Genomic DNA, 23,340 nt, shown 5'->3' on the forward strand with positions numbered 1-23,340 from the left:
ATTTGTTCATTCATGCATTACGCACCCTTCCTCACTCTTTCTCCTTGAGGAGGCAAATATTTAGGTAGGTATTTGTACTAGGTAGGTAGGTAGGTGTAGGTACATTACGTGTACTTACGAGATATGTATGAAAGGTAGTTTTGGGTGTAGGTAGGAGATTTCATCATTTCGTACTTACAGATATTTAGATATGAACTTATACGAATGCAAAATTCTACAATCCAATTTTTAATAGAAGTCAATTTGAATTGAAAATTGAAACATTTATTCGCGAGAGTTGCAAGCCAAGTTAGTTTGTAGGGTAGTTCGTCTGCCTTGTAAGCACTAGGTCGCGGGTTCGATTGCCGCCCGGGGCGGATTTTATCCTAAACAGATAGGGTTCGTTCTTTCCCCCATCCTGTCTTTCTTCTCTCTTCGCTTTCGGGACAATAAGACCTTGTCAGTTACGACGATTAGGTAGTCTCGTTATGTTTGACCTAAAGAAAAGTATGGCAAGAGTGTAAGATATCTTCCCCTGAATAACTTCTTTCAAAAATTAAACTATAGCCGAAATTCATACTTGTTACAAGTATAATTATCTACATAACATTATAAGTACCTATGTACTCTACATATGTGTGTAGAAGAAGAGTTCAAATGCCTACATGGATTACCCTAAATCATCCCTAATCCTTAACTTGTCACAAAGGCACATAAGATAAGAACATTCTCATCACCTTTGCCTTTCAAATGCCTCCTCAAGAGAAGAAGGCGAAAAAGAAATCTTTAAAATATTATATCTTTTTAGAACTGGTTTCCAACAGGTCTATTTTGGGATTTCGCATTAAAAAAAGGGCGTTTCACTCAAAAAGGGCCAAAGTTGAGATCATTTTTATTTAAAACTCTTCAATTAGATAGTTAAATTGAAATCCAATTTTCCGTCAAGCGTACCTATATCAAATCCTTCAATTTTCACAGTCACACGTCCACAACCATTTTTCACAATTAAAAAAAGGAAAGTAAAAATGACTGATGATCTTGAAATAACACCCGAGCAATTATTTTAAACATAACAATACAATTATATTAAGGAATTATATTTATCTCCTTATGAAGTGTGAAAAAGAAATGATAAATTTTGGGGATCCGGGGCATCATTTTTCAAAGTCACAATTGTCGTGGAGACAATTTCGTTGAATTGGACACGACTTTTGAATTTGACATAATTTCTGTGTTCAATTTGTCATAATATTTTTTGTTTTGTTTTTTAATATGTTTTTTTCTTTTTCTTCTTCTTCTTCTTTCAATGAGGGTTGATAGAGGGAACTGTAACAACGGGGGTCTTATCGTCTCGAAATCCAAGAGAGAAACAGGACAGGATAGGAGAAACCCAGTCGTTCCGAGAACGAACCTAAACTGCTTAGGATAAAGTTTCTAGTATGTTATTCGAACTGAATCTTATATTATAAGAACAAGATCCATTCACTCATTCACATTTCACACACTGATCGCTCTATCTCGAGAACCACAACACCTAGAAAATCAGACGATTGTTTTGCAGTAAAGATGTCATTGAGTCTCCAATCCAAACCATCACAACATCTGATACTTCTTGTACCTTACCAGACCTGGAACCTAAAGCTCAATATCAACTATTTGTTACTGCTGACAAAAACCAAAATGTGAAGGCATATAACTATACGTTCATCACTCCTAATGATTTGGATAATGCCACACCGACCGCAGCTCAAATTGAAAAGAAAGCTAAACTCAAGGAGCTGTGTGCCAAAAAATCGTGAGCAAAGTATCTACATCCACACACAAGTGTAGACACAAGTAAAATTATAGAGAATTAACGCGAAGACATCGTATAATGTATATTAGGACGAAAACGCGTAGGACAGAAAAACAGTAAAAAATACTTAGCTAGAAAGGATAGAATATTAAAATAGGGAAATAAAATATAGGTAGATAGGTACTTTGTTTATATTGCCCAAATAGGACTGAAAAGTCCCTATATTCCTATAAGGTAGATATTATGTAGGTCTAAATCTTTGTAAAAATATATTTTAAAAAATAATAGATAATAATAAAAAAAATAAAATAAACATAAAAGAAAGTAACTGATTTTTTGAAAATCCTTTGAACAAATTAATAGATGCATGTTTTTTTTCACTTTTCGTTTTCAAAATGAAACATTTACCGTGGGCTTTATTTGGCCTGATTTTGATCTCGTCAAGTGAGGGCGTCGAGTTAGGTAAGTACATTATCTTGTTGATTATTTTGTTTGTTTACTAAACTTGTTTACACGCTAGCATTATTTGATTAATAACAGGATATACAAAGATTACAAAGGTATTTAGGTGTTTTTCCGAAGTTAAACTCATCCATATCATTACCAAGAGCCTCTATATTATTAATTTTATCAAGTAATTGTTTATTCTTGGTTACTGGTCGCTCATTTGATATTTGTATCTAAAACGCCGTCAAACATTCTTGACTTGTTGGGGCTCCTTAATGTATTTAATAATTTGTCCCCAGGAAGGGTGTATCAGATAATAATGGGTGATTATTTGATTATTGATGTTAATTAACATTGTTGCAGGTGTGGGGGACATAACCACGGTGTACAAGTTTAACACGCTCGGTGATGGGGAGAGTGTGAAATATCTCAAAACGTGCACTGCGGCTTCACTTCAGGAAAACGACCAGGGTCTTCCCTTGTTCAACATCACCGCTGATACGCCATTGCCAGAGTCCACAATACCACCCCTCTACGATGGAAACAAAAACAAAGCTATAATATGGCAACAGCTGATGAACAATGGCTCAACTGTACCTATACATATACCAGCCTATGCAAACATCGTTTCTGATTTTTCACAATTATTATGGAGTTATGATTTTTCGTTTGCCATTCGAACGCTTTCCTGTCAAATGCTTTATGTTAATCTGTCAATGAAAAGAGATCACGTGGTGTCCCAATTTACAGAGATAATGTTGAAAAGGGTTTGTAAAAGGGTAAGAGAATTAACGTCTCGTGTAAAGTTTACCCGTGAAAATAATAAAATTATGTAGGTAATTTTTTAGTAAGAGAGAAAATAATTAAAAATCTAATATATAAAAATGTTTGTGTGTGTGTGTGTGTGTGTGTGTTTGTTCGAACTTTATGCCTGGCCAAACCGCTCATCCGATTGCTATGAAACTTTGTCAACTTATTGCTTGTATTCCCGTGAAGGTTATAGGCTATTTTTCGGTTCGTTTTTGTTAAGCTACGCCGAGCAAGACCACTAAATGGATGAGTGACATGAACGGCCATGCCTTATGGATTTCGGCTAGTAAATTAATAAAAATAGGTGAACTTTTGAAAATCAGTATAACAATGGGATACACGATACATGTTTTCTTAATTTTAACCTAGAACTACAGTGTAAGCTGAAATTGAAAAAAAAAGTTATAAATTATTCATTGTCCTCTTAAATATTTTACTATTTTAGAGAAGTTTAGAAATTACCTTTGTAAAAAGAAGAACCTCTTAAAGATTTTACTATTTTAGAAAAGTAGAAAATTTAAGAAATTACCTTTGTAAAAAGAAGAAAAAACAGATAGGTACTTATTTTAGAGAATTTTGTACCTTCATATTTAAAGAGAAAAAATTCAATTTACAATTTATTCAGTTCCTCGTCTTTGATATGAAATATTTGCTGTTGGTTTTATTTGTGCTGCTTTTAATCTCGTCAAGTGATGGTGAGTATGATTATTAATAATTATTAATTTATTACAATAAAAAATTGTTACACGTAATTATTTATTCTTTTTTGGTTGCGAAATTTACAATTTCATACACATTATTATTAAATCGGGAAATGGGTGGAAAATTTCCGCTGGAAATGTTCGTTTTAGGCGGGTTAGGGTCGGGTTTTGGTCTTCCAGCCATTCTAGATGGTAGGTTGGTACTTGGTTAGCACCTATCGGATATAAGAGCTGTAATGCTGCATGGTCAATATATCCTTGAAGTCGACCTTTATTGTTTCTTCCAAAACTTTTGTTACAGGTCATGATGAAATTAGCACGGTGTTCAAGTTCGACTCCTTACTTACAGAGAATGGACAGGCATACCAGGAAAAATGTACCGCAGCTTATGTTCAGGAAATTGACCAGGGTTTTCCGTTGTTCAACATCACCGCTGATACGCCATTGCCAGAGTCCACAATACCACCCCTTTACGATGGACATAACGCTACAAGATGGCAACTGATGATGAACAATGGTACCACTGTACCTATACTTGTACCAGACTATGCAAACATCAGACAATACCACCTCTCTACAATGGACCTAACGCTACAAGATGGCAACAGATGATGAACGATGGTACCACTGTACCTATACTTGTACCAGACTATGCAAACATCACTTCTGATTATTCTGAATTGTTATCCCAATCGGATTTTTCGTTTGGATATAGGATAATGGATAATAATATTAGAGTATTAAAAGAAAAGATGGTAAAAATTGCTGACACAGACACGCGTCTTTTTGGCGGCAATGATTTCAGAGAGAATTCTCCCAACCTAGAGTATTAAAAGAAAAGATGGTAAAAATTGCTGACACAGACACGCGTCTTTTTGGCGGCAATGATTTCAGAGAGAATTCTCCCAACAATCAATTCATTGAAGTAAAATGCAAAGTTCGATCCACAATAGTAGTTAAACTTTCCTATGATTTAACGCGTTACTTAGAAGTAACATTAGGCAGTTCAGAAATCAAGGTTTGCCAGAAATATCGGCATGGAACTGTCGGCAATTGTCACTCTGGTCCCGGTTATACCGCTGACGAGTTTCAAAACTTTCATGTTGTATTAATGGTCTTAAATAGTGGAATGTATAATAGTAACTTATTCATATACGATCATGTTGCTGGTAAAATGGAAAATTCCAAAATTGGAATTAAAGGAGACTTGACAAGTATTTTCCACCAAAATGCAACGATCGATGAAAATCATTATAATGAAACTACATTTTATAGCAGTATAAAGAAAGGATATCTTTTTGTATCTGCTATACACCGGGGTGGTGGTCTCTAGCTCTAGCCATGGTAAATTGGCTGGCTCGTCCTGAACCGCAGTCAACCATCGTGAGGACTTGTGCTTGGTCTTTAAAAGGTGGGAAATACCAAAATTGGAATTAAAGGAGACTTGACAAGTATTTTCCACCAAAATGCAACGATCGATGAAAATCATTATAATGAAACTACATTTTATGTTCATTATAAACTTATACAACCATACCCTCCCTCAATAATCGTCTCACCCTGGCTTGATTTGAGGACTAACACTTCACTGGTTATCTTGTATGTACGGAAACCACATCACAATATCAGTGTGTATGTAGAGGAGGATAAAACAAACAATATATTGAATCTCAACTATAGAGAATCGGTAGTTAAGTTCATCAGTTACAATTTCGAAAGAGTATTGGCTACAGTTGATGTTACTTTTCCTGAGAACTGGACAAATCAGAAACGGATAAAAGTTCAAATTGAAAACGACTTCAATAGTTTCATCAATAACATATGGGAAGGAAGGTATGTTGACCTGTATAAGATACATAAGATCAAGAAGTCTTGTCGAAAGTCAGATCTCAATCAAATCTACGATACTATAAAACTTCCCTACATTAGATTACACGAAAATCCTTTGTCCTGTTACAATGGAGGATCAAATTTGGACAAATTTTCGTGCCTTTGTCCCCCTGGCTTTGCTGGTGAGCAGTGTGAAATTGCATGTGACAGAAACACTTTCGGACACAAGTGTTCCAAATCATGCTCAACATCTTCAAATGAATGCAAAGGTATGGTTCTGTGTACATCGTATTATGGATGTTCCTGTGCTACCGGTTATCAAGGAGAGCGATGCTTGGAACGTTGTTCCGAAGGTTACTATGGTGCAGATTGCAGACAAAAATGTGGAAGTTGTGATGTACAGGGGTGTGATAAGTATAATGCTTGGAACATTGTTCCGAAGGTTACTATGGTGCAGATTGCAGACAAAAATGTGGAAGTTGTGATGTACAGGGGTGTGATAAGTATCATGTGTGTAGATGAAAAGTTCAAATGCCTACATAGATGCTTTATACATGGATTACCTTACATAATCCCCAATCCTTAACTTGTCACAAAGGCACAGAAGATAAGAACATTGTTATCATCTTTCCCTTTTCAAATCCCTCCTCAAGTGAAGAAGGCGAAAAAGAAAACTTTAAAATATTATACCTTTTTAAAACTGGTTCCCAACAGGTCTATTTCGGGATTTCGCATGAGAAAAAGGGCGTTTCACTCAAAAAGGGCCCAAGCCGGGGCTATTTTTATTTTAAACTCTTCAATTAGATTAGTTGAAATCCAATTTTCCGTCAAGCGTATATCAAATTCTTCAATTTTCACAGTCACACGTTCACAACCATTTTTCACAATTAAAAAAAGGAAAGTAAAAATGACTGATGATCTTGAAATAACACCCGAGCAATTATTTTAAACATAACACATTGAAGAATGAAACATGGAATGATGGTCCTTATGAAGAGTTTCATCCAGTTCTTACCAACATCACAGTAGACGGATTGAAACCAGGAACCAGCTATGAAATCAGAGTTCTTCTTGTAGACAGAACATTAGAGACACATGATCCTCTGGACTTGACGAGAATACACTTAGGAATGACCAAGTGTAATATTGTGGAAAAAGAAATTAAATTGAATGTGAAATCTGTTACCAACACGTCCATTTATTTAACATGGAACGAAGACATTGATTTAGGAGCTAAAGAGTGTCCAGCTACAAGTTACGTCTTAGAGGTAGAGAAAACTGAGAACGGCTATTTAGAATCACAAGAATCAGACAAGATCGAAGGCAATTCTTTCGAAATCTTAAATTTGAGTCCTGGTCAAACCTATCACATCAAATTGAAGAAGAATACAATCTTTGGAGAAGGCAACCCCATTTCCAATATAAATGTGACAACTGACGATACCATTGATCTTTCAATTGGAATATCTGGAGTTACAGTAAAGGAAACTGACTCTGGAGTGAATGTTAATTGGTTTAAAAATTCTCTTTACAAAACATATTACGTGATGATGAACAATGGTACCACTGTACCTATACTTGTACCAGACTATGCAAACATCACTTCTGATTATTCTGAATCGTTGTTTCAATCGGATTTCTCATTTGGTGCTAAAGTCGAGGGTATCAACCGTGGTAAATCACTGAAAACAAAAACTGCACCACGAAGCACAGACACCTTGAATCTATTTACTAGTAACGAGATCGTAAATACTGAACAGATTCTTCTCAGAGTAACATTTCAAAGAACTCCTCAAGTCATAATCAAACTTATTCACGAAGAACATTACATCCTTATAACACTTGACAGTGTACTATTATCAGCTTGTTACTATCACAAAAATGGTGTACTAGTGACCCCTTGTTATGAAGGTACCGGTTATAGCAGCGGTGGAGAAATCAACTTCTTCATAACTTTAAAAAGTGAACTATTCATTTACGACCAGACGGCTTCCAAAGTACACGTGACCAATGTTGTACCAAATGGAACGTTGAGTAGTATAAAACAGGAAAGAGGTCGTTATGTATCAGCTCGGGTTAGTGTTACGTATACCTTAATGCAATCCCCGTCTGCAATCGCCTCACCATGGCTACCTTTAAAGAACAACACTTCACTGATTATTTTCCATGAAAACGTACCTGGGTATGATCTCAATATGTATGTAGAAGAGCAAAACACATATAATCAACTGAAGCTCCATTCTCAAGCGTTGGTTAGAAAATATACTCTTCAGCGAATGAGATCAATTAATAGAATACTGAGCAAAGTGAATGTCGCATTTCCTGAGGACTGGACCAATTACAAAAGAATCAAAGTTGAAGCTGACAGTTTTGTTTTTCGTATTGGGAATATTTGGGAAGAAACGTACCTTGACACGTACAAAATAATAAAGATGGCCAAGCCATGTGAGAAATCCGAACTCAAGAAAATCTACAACACACGAAAGTACCTCAATACTAATGAAGACAAGAATAGTTCCATTTGTTTCAATGGAGGATCACCTGTTGACATCACTTGTGTGACGTGATAGTAATGTGTTTCTACCTTAAGCAATGTACATACAAAAGTAAAATTTTAATTTAAGTATTTATAGATCTAATCTCATCAGGTGTGGGTGACATTACCACGGTGTACAAGTTTAACACGTTTGGTGATGGGGAGAGTGTGAAATATCTCAACACGTGCATTGCGGCTTCATTTCAGGAAAACGACCAGGGTCTTCCCTTGTTCAACATCACCGCTGATACGCCATTGCCAGAGTCCACAATACCACCCCTCTACGATGGAAACAAAAACAAAGCTATAATATGGCAACAGCTGATGAACAATGGCTCAACTGTACCTATACATTATCACTTGTAGCTGTCCTCCTGGGTTTGCTGGTAAGCAGTGTGAAATTCAATGTGACAGGAATCATTTCGGACACAAGTGTTCCAAGATGTGCTCCACATCTTCAAATGAATGCAAAGGTATGGTTCTGTGTACATCGTACTACGGATGTTCCTGTGCTACCGGTTCATCACTTGTAGCTGTCCTCCTGGGTTTGCTGGCAAGCAGTGTGAAATTCCATGTGACAGGAATCATTTCGGACACAAGTGTTCCAAGATGTGTTCCACGTCTTCAAATGAATGCAAAGGTATGGTTCTGTGTACATCGTACTACGGATGTTCCTGTGCCACCGGTTATCAAGGGAACTGTACTGCTGAGGTCTCATCATCCCGAAATTAAAGATAGAAGAAAGACAGGAATAGGGAAAAGCCAATCGTTCCGAGAACGAACCTTATCCATTTAGGATAAACTCCATGCCATAGTGAGAACACTCACCTATCACAGTCACAGCTGAGGAAACAATAATGGTCCAATATTTGGTTCTCAATGCTTGCTCCTTTTCTTTGTCCTGACTCTCTTTGATTTTGGTTGTGAAGAGAGTAAAGTTTTCCCTCTCCTCTGCTTCAGTGAGAGCAAAATCATTTCTGAAAAGTATAAACAGTATCATAATTAGATCCTTGTAGATTTGTTAAGCTCAACACAGGTTTTAAGGCCGTTAGGCCCTACATCTAAGCCTCAGAGTGGGATTTTTTGTATTCAGTGTTGTCATACAATCCCCTTTTTGCAGTGGTGCCTACACTTTACATATATTAACTCATAGGATTTTAACCTCAACTGGTTCTCCAACTTCAGCAGCTTATGTTCTCGTGTGATGAGCTGCAGGTATTTCTCTTCACTCCGATTGGTTGTTACAATCTCATTATGTAACTCATTCAGTTCTGTTTGAAGTGATGACAACTTGGCTCCGAGCTCTCGACGTTTGGCCTGAGATTTGATGAACTCATTTTGAAAGTGAAACACGTCAGCTTGGGCTGCATGCACTTTGTCCAATCCTGAGAAAAAAAAGTACAGGTAGATAAAATTATTTATAGTATGGCATGCCATCCAATCTAGCAAGTGTTAATTTAATGTTGTAAAATAATAGCCATTGATGCTAAATAAAACATTGATAAGATACTTGGCTTGCAACATAGATGTGATTGAGTCCCCGCTTCAGACTGTCACAACATCCGATACCTTTTATACCCTGCAATATCTGGAGCCTAATGCTCAATATCAACTATTTGTTACTGCCGACAAAAACCAAAATATGAAGGCGCATAACTTGACGTTCATCACAAGTAGGAAAGTTCCCGATATTTCACCGACCTTATTGGCACAGAAATTCAAAGTTACAAATGAAAGCGCAGACCTTTACTGGACAGATTTCTCATTATTTTGTCAACACATGAATGGGTTTTTCAAGAAATACAATATTGAATTGTATGATACTCAGAATAACAGCTTACACATGTATGAGACCAAAAATAACCACTTGGAAATGACGGGACTTCGTCCTCAAACACGAAAAAAAAGTACAGGTAGACAAAATTATTTATAGTATGGCATGCCATCCAATCTAGCAAGTGTTAATTTAATGTTGTAAAATAATAGCCATTGATGCTAAATAAAACAAAAATCTTCTTATTTTGTCTTGTTAACACATTGTCTATGGTGTCATACAGATTTGTATGACAGGACTCTCTTCTCTAATCTCGTCGTCATACAAAAATAATGACATTGGAGATTTCATTTTTATCACATTCGATAGAGAATCATATGCTTAGCTTTGGGTTTTTCTGGTGCTCACAAATTCCAAGGGGTTCAGAAGTTATGAAGAAAATAAAAAGAGCACATACCACTACCCCCATCTATCAAGATTTTTTTTTAATTTTTTGGAATGTTGTGAAGCTTAGCACATTTTACAGAGTATGTTCACTGGTTCATAGTATGTGAATCCGTACCTAACTCAAATTTTATATTTTTGGCACTTAGCACATTATTGATGATCGGTCTTCAAATATGTAGGGACGGGGCGTCATACACTTATCACTTATGTATGACAGTGCAGAGTATTATTGTGGTGACCTCGTTCTTTGAGCAGCGTCATTCATATCTGAATGACAGTGGATTTTATCAAAATTAGGCCCCCAATCTTAGAGATATATCGTGATTTTTTGCCCCGTAGACAATGTGTTAATATTGGGCATTTGGGCCATTATCACATTTTACATTCCAAGGAATAGGAATTACCTACCTGTAAACTCTTCCATCCATAGTCGTGCAGTGTCAACTTGACTGTGTATGTTGTTTTTGGTGTCCGATTTCTTCTGTTCAATGATGGCTTTCACCTGATTCAGCAGTTGCTTATCCTGAATTTTCTTCTTAATAGCAATGTTGTTTTTGGAGAGTTGCAATAATTTCTTGTAGAATTCCATGGTTTGTGATGAAATAACCACTGTGGTCAACTGACACTCATGGCTGTGAATTCCTGGGAAATATTCAAAAGTTAATTGAACTTGTGTTAGGTTGTAGGTTTGATTCCCACCTGGGGCAAAGGTTATCCTGAATGGATAAGGTTTGTTCTCTGACTTGGTTGTGTTCTCAGATTTTTCCTATCCTCTGTTCTCTCAATTTTGGGCCTGATCTCCATTGTTAGTGTGATAGTTTCCTCTAAAAAAAAAAAAATAAAAAAAACTTGAGGTACCTATTTCTTAAGCAAAGGTATGATCTAGTGGCTCCAAGGTTGTAGAGTACTTGGTGGAAAATTTGTCACCTGTTGAAAGACATCTTGAGAGAAAAACTCAGGTGCAGTAATAATCATTGTATTGGAACAAATTCTTCTGAATGGAGCAGTGAAAGCTACTATTCCAGATATCAAAACTTACCATAAACGGCATAAACTGCTGTAACACTATAGAAAATCACTTTTCTCCGAAAATTTTCAAGGTTTTAGACACTGCAAAAAAATAAAAAAAACTTGAGGTACCTATTTCTTAAGCAAAGGTATGATCTAGTGGCTCCAAGGTTGTAGAGTACTTGGTGGAAAATTTGTCACCTGTTGAAAGACATCTTGAGAGAAAAACTCAGGTGCAGTAAAAGCTATAAAAAATAAAAAAAACTTGAGGTACCTATTTCTTAAGCAAAGGTATGATCTACTGGCTCCAAGGTTGTAGAGTACTTGGTGGAAAATTTGTCACCTGTTGAAAGACATCTTGAGAGAAAAACTCAGGTGCAGTAAAAGCTACTATTCCAGATATCAAAAGTATCAAAACTTACCATAAACGGCATAAACTGCTGTAACACTATAGAAAATCACTTTTCTCCGAAAATTTTCAAGGTTTTAGACACTGCACAGGCAGGACAGGTTCTAGGTTATCAAAAATTCAAATTTTTCGCGCTCATTTTGAAATTAAGATTTGGCAACACTGTCAAAAGAATTTTTCCTCGTTGTGAAAATTATCGATTTTTCCCACCTAATTTTAAAATTTCTGTGATAAGGTATGTATTAAAAAATTTAAATTTTCTACACAAAAGATACTCTTTCCCCATTCCACTCTTAATTTTACCCTTTATAATCAACCATACTTCGATTCAAGCACTGTAGAGTAAATATTCTACCACCTTTGCCATGTCCTCGATGACTTTTGGCCAGAAGAAGTTCATTCCGACTGCTCCAGAATTTCAAGCACTGTAGAGTAAATATTCTACCACCTTTGCCATGTCCTCGATGACTTTTGGCCAGAAGAAGTTCATTCCGACTGCTCCAGACAAGGGTAGCTTTCCGCTAGATCATTACGGGGATTGCAAAGCGTTCATGACAAAGTATATGATTTGTATCAAGAAAAACAACAGCGATAGCTCTGCTTGCCGTGATGAAATCAAAGACTACCTGGGCTGTCGCATGGAAAAAGAATTAATGGCCAAAGAAGACTGGGAAAAGCTTGGTTTGCCTGCCTCTAGTTCTGAGAAATCTGTGAAATAACTTGTCTGGTTGTCCTTGTGTTTTATATTGTTAAATCTTGTTTGATTTTTTTTTTTTTTTTTTTTTTTTTTTTGAAAGGAAAATTATATGTTGCCAGGCCAAAAGAGGGGAAATGAGCTTCAGAAGAGCGAAAACGGTCTGTTTCCAAAATGTACAGCTTTATACAAACTTTTTTTTTTTCTTTTTTTTGGTTATGCTTTTTTTAAAGGGGGTTATTGTAATTTTCTTCAAAGAATCATTGGCAGAATAGTCAATCTTGTGCCGCTTTTTTCATGAACAGTCAGACTTGCTTTTCACACAAACATCCAGACTTTTAGACGTATTCAAACTCACACTGAATTTTTTTACCATTGCAGACAACATGGCCAGATTATAAACCCAATTGAGCATTGAGCGTAAGAATATCCAAACCACACAACGGATTTGATGGATCTTAAAGAGTTCAACATCCTTCTATGCTGTACAGGCAGTGTTGCAACCATAAAGTTACCGGAACTAATAGAACAAATCGAGCAACTTCAGTACGAATTCAACAAAATTATGATCATCAACTTGAATGTTGTCATGACCAAGCATGCATTTCATTTTGTACCTGACCTACCACATAAACCCAACATCAGATTCTACAGTGACGATGATGAATGGATATCGTGGGAGAAGCGAGGAGATCCAGTTCTTCACATTGAGCTGAGCAAATGGTGTGATATAATTGTGCTGGCACCACTAGATGCTAATACATTGGCAAAACTAGCCACGGTAAGTCTTTTGCCATTGAGTTTTTGAAAACAGTTTTGTATTATCAACAACAAATTCTCCCTCCTGTGAGGTGATAAACAAAGGTAGGTAGTAGGTAGTATTCTCCTTTTTTTTTTTTTTTTTTTTTTTTTTGGGGTTAGTACTGACTTGATGACAGTAGACAAAAAAGAGTAGGTACTTTATAGTAGGTAACAGAAACACTCACTTGTGACTTGAATTAGCGCAAGAATGAAAAGAGGTTGAGAAAACTAATTACCTATTAGGTAAGTACCTACGAAAAACGAAATTTTACTTCAAATTCTTCAAAGTTCAAAAGTTGTGAGGTCTTGACAAACAGAAAATAAAATTACAAGTCAAAAACAGGGTCTCCACTCCAAATTTTAAAAAATCACTAGATTCGAGGAAAAAAAATCACTAGATTTGACTTGAAAATCACTAGATTTTTTTTTAAGGGCTAGTTTTGCTAGGCTTCTAGGGCTAGTTTTGCTATTTTTTAAGGGCTAGTTTTGCTAGGCTTTAAGGGCTAGTTTTTTGTTTGTACACTTTGGCATTGAAGTGGTAAGTTACCCCACAAGTTTACGTAAGTTACCACTCAATACCATAAAATACAAACAAAAAACTATTCAATTCAATTCAATTTATTTTTTATTGTACATAATATAACAATAAAAATACAACATTTCAATTAATACAATAGTACAACGTCATTAGGAAAGAAAAAAAGAAGGAAAAAATAATATTATGACTAGTCCTAGAAGCCTAGCCTCTCATATCCCAGCACAAAACCACAACCTCAAAGTTCTCCAAATGGAATTTTCACTTTTTCAGTATGATAGGTAATTCTAGTGACAGAGGGTTCATAGTTGTTTAAGAATTTGCCAATAGTTTTAATATAAAAAGTTTGTGTACATTTATTAACCAATTAAACCTATTTATTAACCAATTAACATTTTATGTATGTCATTGCCCCAAGCCACCACATTTATATGATTGGGAAAAAGAATCTGAGTTTAAATTAGATTTAAGTTTGACTTTTGGATGAAGCAATCGAAATGGTTACTTTTAAACTTGTCAGTAAATCAGATTGTTTAATTCAAAAGTCAATCTTAAATCTATTTATTAACCAATTAACATTTTATGTATGTCATTGCCGCAAGCCACATTTATATGATTGGGGAAAAAAAATTCTGAGTTTAAATTAGATTCAAGTTTGACTTTTGGATGAAGCAATCGAAATGGTTACTTTTAAACTTGTCAGTAAATCAGATTGTTTAATTCAAAAGTCAATCTTAAATACGATTGGTTGATTTCAAACTTTTCAGCCAATCAGATTGCTGAATCCCAGTCTCTGTGGTCCTGGGCACAATTGTCTTGTATTTTACTTGAGATTACAATAATCTGTAGTCTGTATTGATAAACATAACTTTGTATGTAAGTTTACTTTCCCCTCTATAGGTACATAAAATAAACATGAATTTTACGCATATGATTTTTATTTCCTAATTCATAATTCACGGCTGCATTTTTTCTTTGATTTGTTTTATTCCAGGAATAGAAATTATTTTCATAAGTAAGGCATAAGGCATGGCCTTTCATGTCACTCATCCATTTAGTGGTCTTGGTCGGCGTGGCTTGACAAAAACGAACCGGAAAATAGCCTATAACCTTCACGGGAGTGCAAGCAATAAGTTGACAAAGTTTCATAGCAATCGGATGAGCGGTTTGGCCAGGCATAAAGTTCGAACAAACACACATACACACACACATAAACAAATATTCATTTTTATATACCTATTACCTATTAGATTTGATTTTAGGAGGTTTGATAGAGGGAAGTGTATAACTGCCAATGTCTTATTATCCCGAAAGCGAAGAGAAAAGGATCACACATACACGCACACATAAACAAATATTCATTTTTATATACCTATTAGATTTGATTTTAGGAGGTTTGATAGAGGGAAGTGTATAACTGCCAATGTCTTATTATCCCGAAAGCGAAGAGAAAAGGAAGACAGGATAGGAGAAAGCCAGCCGTTCCAAGAACAAACATCCCATCAGGATAAAATCCGCCCCGGGCGGGAAGCAAACCCGCAGCCTAGGCCGACAAGCTACCCTCCAAGTTGACTAGGCTGGCTTTATCTCATTTTCTAAATCTCATCTCAGCCTATTTAGAGTTCAAGGTAATTTTTGTGGACGCCAGCTCTTGGTCTAATTCACATAGGTACTCGTACCTACAAAAATACTGCCACTGCCTTAAAATTATTCGGATAGGCAACATGCATAGCATTTCTATTTCCTGCTTCACTTTTTTCACTTCGAAGTCATTTTTATCCCCTCTCGCACAACCCCCTTGAACCAAAAAGCCGCCAATTTTTAAAAAGGAGAAACTTTCATTTTTGAAGTTTTTTTTTAGTTTTTACTGATTTTTTTACATTTAATAATTTATTTGTGGGTGCATTTTCGTGTTTTACTGGAATATTTAATTTATTATCTATCTAAAAAATAATTATAACACAGTAGGTACCCAGTTTGGTTTTTATTTGTTTGATACTAAGTTTGACTTAAGTACCAAGAAGTCGAATATTCATAGATAAAATAAACTGCTCCGAGAAAACTCTTATCAATCCATTCTGGTTTACGGTACTCTCCTACGGATAGACAGCATAGATTACTTCTTAGAATGGAACTGTCCAATATCTATTATGACAGGGACAGCTATGTGGAGACAGTAAGTATTGCGTCAGATGATAAATAAGTACCTACTTACCTTTTTGCACTCATCTTGGTGGTGTAGGTAGTGGTCAAAGATGTTTGCTAGCTAATAAGAAGGGTGTGGGTTCAATCACAGCCAAGGTTTGGAACTTTGTCCTCTACATTGTTTTAGAATTTGAGGAAAAGGCTAAGTAGAAGAAGAAGAAGAAGGAAGAAGAAGGAGAATATGACAGACCAATCTATTAAGAGACATAATTTTTAACCCACATTTTTTTTTTTTTTTTTTTTTTTTTTAACAGGAGAAAGAGAAGCTCATGAAGAAAGCGGAGAAATTGGCGGAGAAAGCGAGCAAGAGAAAGTAAGAAAGAAAAAGCGGCCAAGCTAGCCACCTCAAATAACCCAGCCTGATTCGTATTATAGAGGTAACCCAACCTTTAGGGCTGTTTGCCCCCACACCGAAGTCTCAGAGTGGGCTTTTTGTGTACCTATCCTGAGTGGGGTCGAGAGAGGTGTAATATCAGTGTATAATTGCTAAGTGATCGGAGTTTTACCCTTCATTCGGCGACAAGCTACCCACTAACTCACATTAACCTCACCCAACACTCAACCTGATTCGTATAAGCTTAACCCAACCTTTAGGGCTGTTTGCCCCTACACCGAAGTCTCAGAGTAGGATTTTTGTGTATCCGGCCTGAGTGGGGACGGGGTTTTACCCTCCATTGGTGGCAATCTGCATGTCTCACATTAACCTCACCTGAGTGGAGCCAGGAAACGCCAGCAGGCACACAATTTCCCTGTATGTATTATTTTGAATGTTCCTAACGAGTAGAGTTGTACTAAATTGTAAGAATATCAATTTATTGGATTGATTTTTTTTTTTTTTTTTATTTACAAGGTATGTTGTATTATTTGAGATAATAGACATATGTATTTATTGAATTGTTTACAAGGTATTTATTGTAGAATGAATAAATAAATATGTACGTATTTATTTCATTATTTGTTTAACGCGTACAAACTACTTACGCACATTTCAATGCATTTTCCCCCCCCCCCCCCATTGTGTAGATGGGTGTGATCAGTATACTGGTGCCTGTCGGGGTGGATGTACAACGCCATACCTGATATGGCCCGCGTGTAAATATTCCCACTCTTATCTGAAGCTACCTCCAATAGTGTTGAACTCCAGTTTCAATACTGTGGATCTTCATATCGACTTTACTCCGAGCTCCGAGTAATATTGAGAAGTCGTATGATCATACCATCTTTTATAGAGTTCAATATCGCGAGTACATGAACGAAACATGGAATAACGGTCCTTATGAAGAATTCAACTCAATTCCCATGAACACCACAATAGACGGATTGAAACCAGGAACCATATATCTGTTCAGAGTTCTCCTCATAGACGAGACGTTAGAGACACATGGAAGGAATACAGGATAGGAGAAAGCCAGCCGTTCAAAGAACAAACATTATCCCATCAGGATAAAATCTGCCCCAGGCGGGAATCAAACCTGCGGCCTAGCGCTTACAAGGCAGACGCATTACCAACTAAGCTAACTAGGCTGGCTCTGGGAGACTTTAAACAAGGAGGACACTAGCCTGAAATTTCCCTTGTTAAAGAAATAGCATAGGTTGAGTGCAAAAGGGCATTGTTGCCAAAACCAAATGTCAGCCTAAAGTAATCACTGTAGGTAGGGCTGATTGAGAGGCTGACAAAAAATGTTGACCCTGACTGGAACATCGGAAAAAGTGAGAAAAAAGATGATCCATATTTTCAGGTTTATAAAGAAGACGAAGAAGAAGAAAAATCTTTATATCTTATTTTCAGGGTGGCCTTCTTCCCTCTTCAAATGGGTGACCACGTTTTCATTGATGAAAACACCGTGGTGAATGCTGCATCGGTTGGGTCCTATGTGTATATCGGCAAGAATGTTGTTATTGTAAGTACCTAAGTACACTTATTATTCTGTGTCATAATAGGCCTTATGGCCTTATGCACTTATTTAGGTGAGGTTTGAAAGTAAAGTGGAGAGCAGAGGAAATAAGGATTCTTTCTAGGACTTTTAGTTCCCAAGATGAATTGGTTTGAAAAAAAAAGTTAAACCTTGTATCTATGTAGAATGTAGATGTCAAAACGTAAACTCCCATACATGATATAACATCACATGAACTGTCTTATGACTTGTAACATGATGTTAAAATTGTTCAGAATTTTTCATTAGCATACTAAAAAAAAAAAAAAAACCAACACGTCCATTTCTTTAACTTGGAACGAAGACACTGATTCAGGGACCGAAGAGTGTCCATCCATTGGTTATATCTTGGAGATAGAGAAAACTGAGAACGGCTATTTAGAATCGCTGAAAATCGCTGATATCAGAGGAAATTCTTACAAAATTGAAACCTTAAGTCCTGGTCAAACCTATTGCATCATATTGAAGAAGAATACAATATATGGAGAAAGTACTCCTATTTCTAATATAAATGTGACAACTGACGACACCATTGATTTTTCTATTGGAATATCTGGTGTTACAGTAAAGGAAACTGACTCTGGAGTGGATATTAAGTGGTTTCAAAGTTGGATTTACAAAACATATTACATCAAATACAAGCTGATAAGATACTTGGCTTGCAACAAAGATGTGATTGAGTCCCCACTTCAGACTGTCACAACATCCGATACCTCTTATACCCTGCACTATCTGGAGCCTAATGCTCAATATCAACTATTTGTTACTGCCGACAAAAACCAAAATATGAAGGCGCATAACTTAACGTTCATCACAAGTAGGAAAGTTCCCGATATTTCACCGACCTTATTGGCACAGAAATTCAAAGTTACAAATGAAAGCGCAGACCTTTATGGAGAGCAGAGGAAATAAGGATTCTTTCTAGGACTTTTAGTTCCCAAGATGAATTGGTTTGAAAAAAAAAAAAAATTAAACCTTGTATCTATGTAGAATGTAGATGTCAAAACGTAAACTCCCATACATGATAACATCACATGAACTGTCTTATGACTTGTAACATGATGTTAAAATTGTTCAGAATTTTTCATTAGCATACTAAAAAAAAAAAAATAAAAAAAATAAAATTAGATAGTTTTTCACAGTTTTAGCTTCTGATTTGGATTTTTCACAACTTTTTATATAGGTTCACTCCTGCACTAAGAATTAACTTGCAAAATAATAATAGCTTACCTATTTATACTTACTGCTTGCATAGGACTGAAAGGTCCCTTTAGTTCAGCAGTAGGCTACCTACTACTATTATTGTGGTCAGATTCCCAAATAATATTGAGGATAAAATTCCATGCCTCAGCTGGAATTGAACCCACGCCCTTCTGTTTACCAGGTGAGCGTCTTGACCACTACACCTCCAAGGCAGGAAAAGTGTAACTCACCAGTGCCATGAACTCTCAAAATGTTTCAATCACAATTTCACATGTTATTCTCCCCCAGGGTCTTGTCAACACATGAATGGGTTTTTCAAGAAATACAATATTGAATTGCATGATACTCAGGATAACAGCTTACACATGTATGAGACCAAAAATAACCACTTGGAAATGACGGGACTTCGTGCTCAAACACAATACACTGTCAAGGTGCGGTATGTCAATCATATAGGTTTCAACAGATTAATCTATGTAGAACATAACTTTACAACCAAAGCAACACCAGTGCTCGAAGTACAAGAGCTGACGGCATACAAGACAAGTTCAGATGTGATTGGACTGAGGTGGAAAATGCCAGATGCAAACTACACCATCACCAAAATCAGCATTCAACTCCACAGTGATATTTGGAACAAGACTATCGATATGGATATGACCACATCATCAAGTCAGCCAAGTTCATTCCAATGCAAACCTTGGCCTTCTTACAGCTGCCGTGATGTGACTGAACTGAAGCAAAATACGAAATACAAGATCATGGTAAATGTATTCAACGAGGAATTCCCTGAAGGAAATCCAAGTCAAGCCATCTATGCAATAACCAGAGAGACCATGCCCTCCGCTGTCAGTGATATCAAGATGAGTATCTCTGATACAAACAAGACATTGTCATGGCGAATACCTGACTTACTCAACGGGATATTAAGGAAGTTCGTCATTGAAGTAGAACATCTCTCTTCATTCGATGAAACCCTGTGCTGTCAAAATATAGTGGTCATCGACTACACTGTGACTTCAGAACAGGAGATATATTCACACATTTTACAAGACATCAAGAATGCTTCTTCGTATCAAATCACCATTAGACCATTCACAAAACGATTAGGACCGGAAGCGAGCCAAACATTTGTCATTCCACCACCTCACATCCCTATCAATAAGATGCCTAGAGTTGAAGTGGACGGTGTTGCTGTGGTCTGGTCTCAGACAAGTCATGCTGAAGAGTCATCTACAGAGTACTCCGCGCTAGCGAGTGATATTCTAATCATTGTGCATGAATTGAACGAAGGTACCAATGTTACATCCGAGGTGCTTGGTTTCAGGAATGATATGAATCACATTCTGAACAGTAACAACTGGTGGGTGACACACGTGTGTGCTGCTCATGATGACAACTGTTCTGTGGACATTGATGCTGAGGAAGGGGAGGACCGTGAAGTTCCAGACTATGGCCAAGTTCTCAACAAACCTCTGCTCGGTGGTAACAGTTACAGAATTGTGGTTGTTCAAGTCAACAAATATTTGTCAGCCAGGTCCTATACTGTAGTCATGTCGAAACAATTTCAGAAGATAAACAGGGTTACCTGGTAAACAGGGATAGTTAACGATAGCTAAAAATTTCATAAGGCTAAAGGTAGAAACACACTACTATCATGTTTATATATTTCGAAAATGTAATTTAGTAGGGTAACTAGCATTTTAAATAGATTTTTAATTTATATTATACCTATTAATGTATGTAGGTTGCCAACCATTGTTATAAAAATTTGATTTTTAAAACAAATAAATATTACCTTACCTTACCACACTACTATCACTAATAATAAAAATCATAATAATAAAAATAGCACGTGACGTGAGAGTAGTGTGGCTATGATGATCGAAATTCTTGATTCCCCATGAGCTCACGTGACGTGATAGTAATGTGTTTCTACCTTAAGCAATGTACATACAAAAGTAAAATTTTAATTTAAGTATTTATAGATCTAATCTCATTAATCTTGCTTTATTAATACATTTTGTTTATATTTTATGTAACCTATAGTCTCTTACTGTTTTCTCTCCATTAGGAACTTTGAGAGCTATTTCCCCTCCACTGGGAGCTATTTCCCTCGACACTGGAAACTATTTTCCCTTCATTGGGACCTATTTCTCCCTTTGGAAACTTTTTTCTCTCCTTTGGGTGCTATTTTCCCTCGATTGAGAGCTATTTTCCCTCCATTGAAAGCTATTTTCCCTCCATCGGGAACTATTTTGAAGCCAAAACTGGTACCGAGTGAATCTGTTAAGACTGGGTCGTCAGCAACACCAGAACACACGTAACCAGGCCGAAATAGACGATTTTCCTCGTCCATGACCCGTCCTCATTCGCCGCTCCATGGACGGCTGAAATTTCAGTCTTATCACTGCCTCCACCAACTGTTTTGGCTCCATTAGCATTAACAGTGGTACTTTGAACAGGAACAGCGATATTTTGAACAGGAATAGTTGTATTACCAGGGGCAGTTGCACCCCTGTAGACCAAACCCACGAGGGCTTGTTTTGCACTCCCGCCCAGACTTGACACTTTGTTGTACAGGCTCCCAGTGTTGGCGATTCCGCCGTTCCCAGAACGACTGGCTTCAGCATCCACCATTCCATCGTAGACCAAACCCACAAGGGCTTGTTTTGCACTCCCCCCCAGACTTGACACTTTGTTGTACAGGCTCCCAGTGTTGGCGATTCCGCCGTTCCCAGAACGACTGGCTTCAGCATCCACCATTCCATTCTTAGCTTGAGCCTCAGCATTCATGCCCTTGCCATTCCTGGTTTCAACAAAAGATTGACTTCCCCCGACAAGACTCTGGCTTCCTCGGCTGACCACATTGGATTGACCGGTTTCTGTGCTGTTGATACGTTGAAGCTCTTGGGACATTTGATGCATCAATTGCATCATATGGGATTGGTTGGCACTCAACTGGTTGATGAGCTCTGCACTGGTTTTTCCACTTACTTCAGAACCGTCCCGGCCTAGATAAAAGAGGTTTTTATTAGGACCTGTGAGGGTTTTCATCTGCCACTTTTTCTTCTATGAATGCACCTTGTGTAGTATTTTCCTTTCGTAAACTGAGATGATTCCCCCTGTTCTGTAGCTCATGTCCCCTCTTATAAAGGAAAATACTGGGATTAGTTCAACCACTAGGAGGTGTGGTAGCGCCTGTACTAGACCAAATGGAAATCCAAAGAGGGGAAATCGTTTCAGTTTCCAAAAGGAAATTACACTGCGGCTTAATATGCCACAATCTTTATGTTATACTTTCTCAAGGCAATATTGCCTCTGTTTTGTGAGAAGGAAGTTGGATTTTTTATTATTATTAAAGGAATACCTTGGTATCGCTTTCACATTACCTACTTCAAGGTGCATTCCTTTACATCCGCTTATCTAAGAAAATTTCCACCCTGGCTGGTATTCGAACCCTGCACCTCCAGGTTGAGAGTCAAAGCTATTGGACCACTCAGGCACAGAGGTAATTTATTTCCTCATTTATTTACATGCTAAGCAACAAAGCATATGTATTGTGAGATAAATTTATTTTATTGTAAAAATTAATGTGGAAATCTATGATGTTACCTTGATTAATGTCATCCATCTTCCTACCTATCTCTCCCAGGAGATTGACCACAGGTTTGTTCACATTTGGTTGACTAGCTCCCAGCTCGTCCATAATTTGGGTAAGGAGCGTGGCTATTTGACTTTGGTTGTTTTCCAAGCGGCTCAGATTGGAATGAATGTTGGTGTTGAGAGCTTTGGTTTCGTCACCGAGGAGCAGAATGGTTTTGTCCATTTTGTGCATCTTGAGAAATGAGATCACTCCGTTCCCGAGAACACCTGAAACCAAAATGTGGACAGAGAATTGAACATACCTTGTTTATACTGCCAGCTTCGAACTGAAAAGTCTCTTTGCTCTCACAGTCTAAACAAGTTTTTTTTTTTTTTTTTTTTTTTTTTTTTTTTTTTTTTTTAAAAATAAAAAACATAGTAAAAAAAAATCCTCTATAGGCAATGGAAAAACTGGTTGACTACTTTCTATGACTCCAATATTTTTTTTTTAAAACCTAGCAGCACGCTATTGGCCAGATGGTCACCCATCCGGGTACTAACCATGCACGCGCAACCGTGCTCAACTTCAGTAATCCATGCGGAACTGGTGCTTTCAAGGAGCTATCGCTGCTGGTATATGCAATGTT

General features: G+C 36.9%; 7 protein-coding genes across 11 annotated transcripts in view; 5 read left to right on the top strand and 2 right to left on the bottom strand.

Moving 5' to 3' along the window:
* Positions 1-2,077: 2,077 nt before the first annotated feature.
* LOC103504835 lies at positions 2,078-3,486 on the top strand. Its single transcript, XM_008469135.3, has 3 exons — positions 2,078-2,236; positions 2,585-2,903; positions 3,477-3,486. Exons 1-3 carry the CDS (start codon positions 2,170-2,172, stop codon positions 3,484-3,486), a joined length of 396 nt encoding a protein of 131 aa, XP_008467357.1. The 5' UTR covers positions 2,078-2,169.
* Positions 3,210-8,830, top strand: LOC103504836. The gene is made up of 8 exons (XM_026820275.1): positions 3,210-3,726; positions 4,034-4,287; positions 4,392-4,461; positions 4,554-4,921; positions 5,159-5,915; positions 6,005-6,072; positions 6,528-8,116; positions 8,626-8,830. Exons 1-8 carry the CDS (start codon positions 3,672-3,674, stop codon positions 8,828-8,830), a joined length of 3,366 nt encoding a protein of 1,121 aa, XP_026676076.1. The 5' UTR covers positions 3,210-3,671.
* Positions 8,803-11,809, bottom strand: LOC108254632 (coiled-coil domain-containing protein 51-like). The gene is made up of 4 exons (XM_017449856.2): positions 11,750-11,809; positions 10,728-10,961; positions 9,261-9,483; positions 8,803-9,075 (listed from the first exon to the last, which is right to left on the bottom strand). The coding sequence occupies exons 2-4, from the start codon at positions 10,906-10,908 to the stop codon at positions 8,883-8,885; spliced, it is 597 nt and encodes a 198-aa protein (XP_017305345.1). The 5' UTR covers positions 10,909-10,961; positions 11,750-11,809; the 3' UTR covers positions 8,803-8,882.
* A 194-nt stretch (positions 11,810-12,003) lies between these two features.
* Positions 12,004-12,936, top strand: LOC108254637 (cytochrome c oxidase assembly protein COX19). 4 transcript variants are annotated; one of them, XM_026820303.1, is made up of 3 exons: positions 12,059-12,091; positions 12,182-12,463; positions 12,812-12,936. In XM_026820303.1, the coding sequence occupies exon 2, from the start codon at positions 12,192-12,194 to the stop codon at positions 12,453-12,455; it is 264 nt and encodes an 87-aa protein (XP_026676104.1). In that variant the 5' UTR covers positions 12,059-12,091; positions 12,182-12,191; the 3' UTR covers positions 12,456-12,463; positions 12,812-12,936. The 4 variants fall into 4 exon arrangements, with proteins under 4 accessions (XP_017305359.1, XP_026676103.1, XP_026676104.1 ...); XM_017449870.2 differs by lacking the exon at positions 12,812-12,936 and having other exon boundaries at positions 12,004-12,082; positions 12,173-12,528; XM_026820302.1 differs by lacking the exon at positions 12,812-12,936 and having other exon boundaries at positions 12,010-12,068; positions 12,151-12,528.
* The window catches only part of LOC108254636 (phosphopantothenoylcysteine decarboxylase), an 11,581-nt gene continuing 1,085 nt past the window's right edge, over positions 12,845-23,340 (top strand). The window contains exon 1 of the mRNA XM_017449868.2: positions 12,845-13,211. Within this exon, the coding sequence (XP_017305357.1) occupies positions 12,882-13,211 (330 nt within the window). The 5' untranslated portion in view covers positions 12,845-12,881. The remainder of the gene's footprint in view (positions 13,212-23,340) is intronic.
* LOC113465628 lies at positions 19,392-20,923 on the top strand. The gene has a single exon (XM_026820301.1). It carries the CDS (start codon positions 19,411-19,413, stop codon positions 20,701-20,703), a length of 1,293 nt encoding a protein of 430 aa, XP_026676102.1. The 5' UTR covers positions 19,392-19,410; the 3' UTR covers positions 20,704-20,923.
* Positions 21,241-22,994, bottom strand: LOC103504822. 2 transcript variants are annotated; one of them, XM_008469120.3, is made up of 3 exons: positions 22,751-22,994; positions 21,872-22,122; positions 21,241-21,745 (listed from the first exon to the last, which is right to left on the bottom strand). In XM_008469120.3, the coding sequence occupies exons 1-3, from the start codon at positions 22,944-22,946 to the stop codon at positions 21,398-21,400; spliced, it is 795 nt and encodes a 264-aa protein (XP_008467342.1). In that variant the 5' UTR covers positions 22,947-22,994; the 3' UTR covers positions 21,241-21,397. The 2 variants fall into 2 exon arrangements, with proteins under 2 accessions (XP_008467342.1, XP_008467341.1); XM_008469119.3 differs by having other exon boundaries at positions 22,724-22,992.

This window comes from Diaphorina citri, unplaced genomic scaffold (genome assembly GCF_000475195.1).
Source record: "Diaphorina citri unplaced genomic scaffold, Diaci psyllid genome assembly version 1.1 scaffold135, whole genome shotgun sequence".
In the NCBI taxonomy this organism is placed as follows: Eukaryota; Metazoa; Arthropoda; class Insecta; order Hemiptera; family Psyllidae; genus Diaphorina; species Diaphorina citri.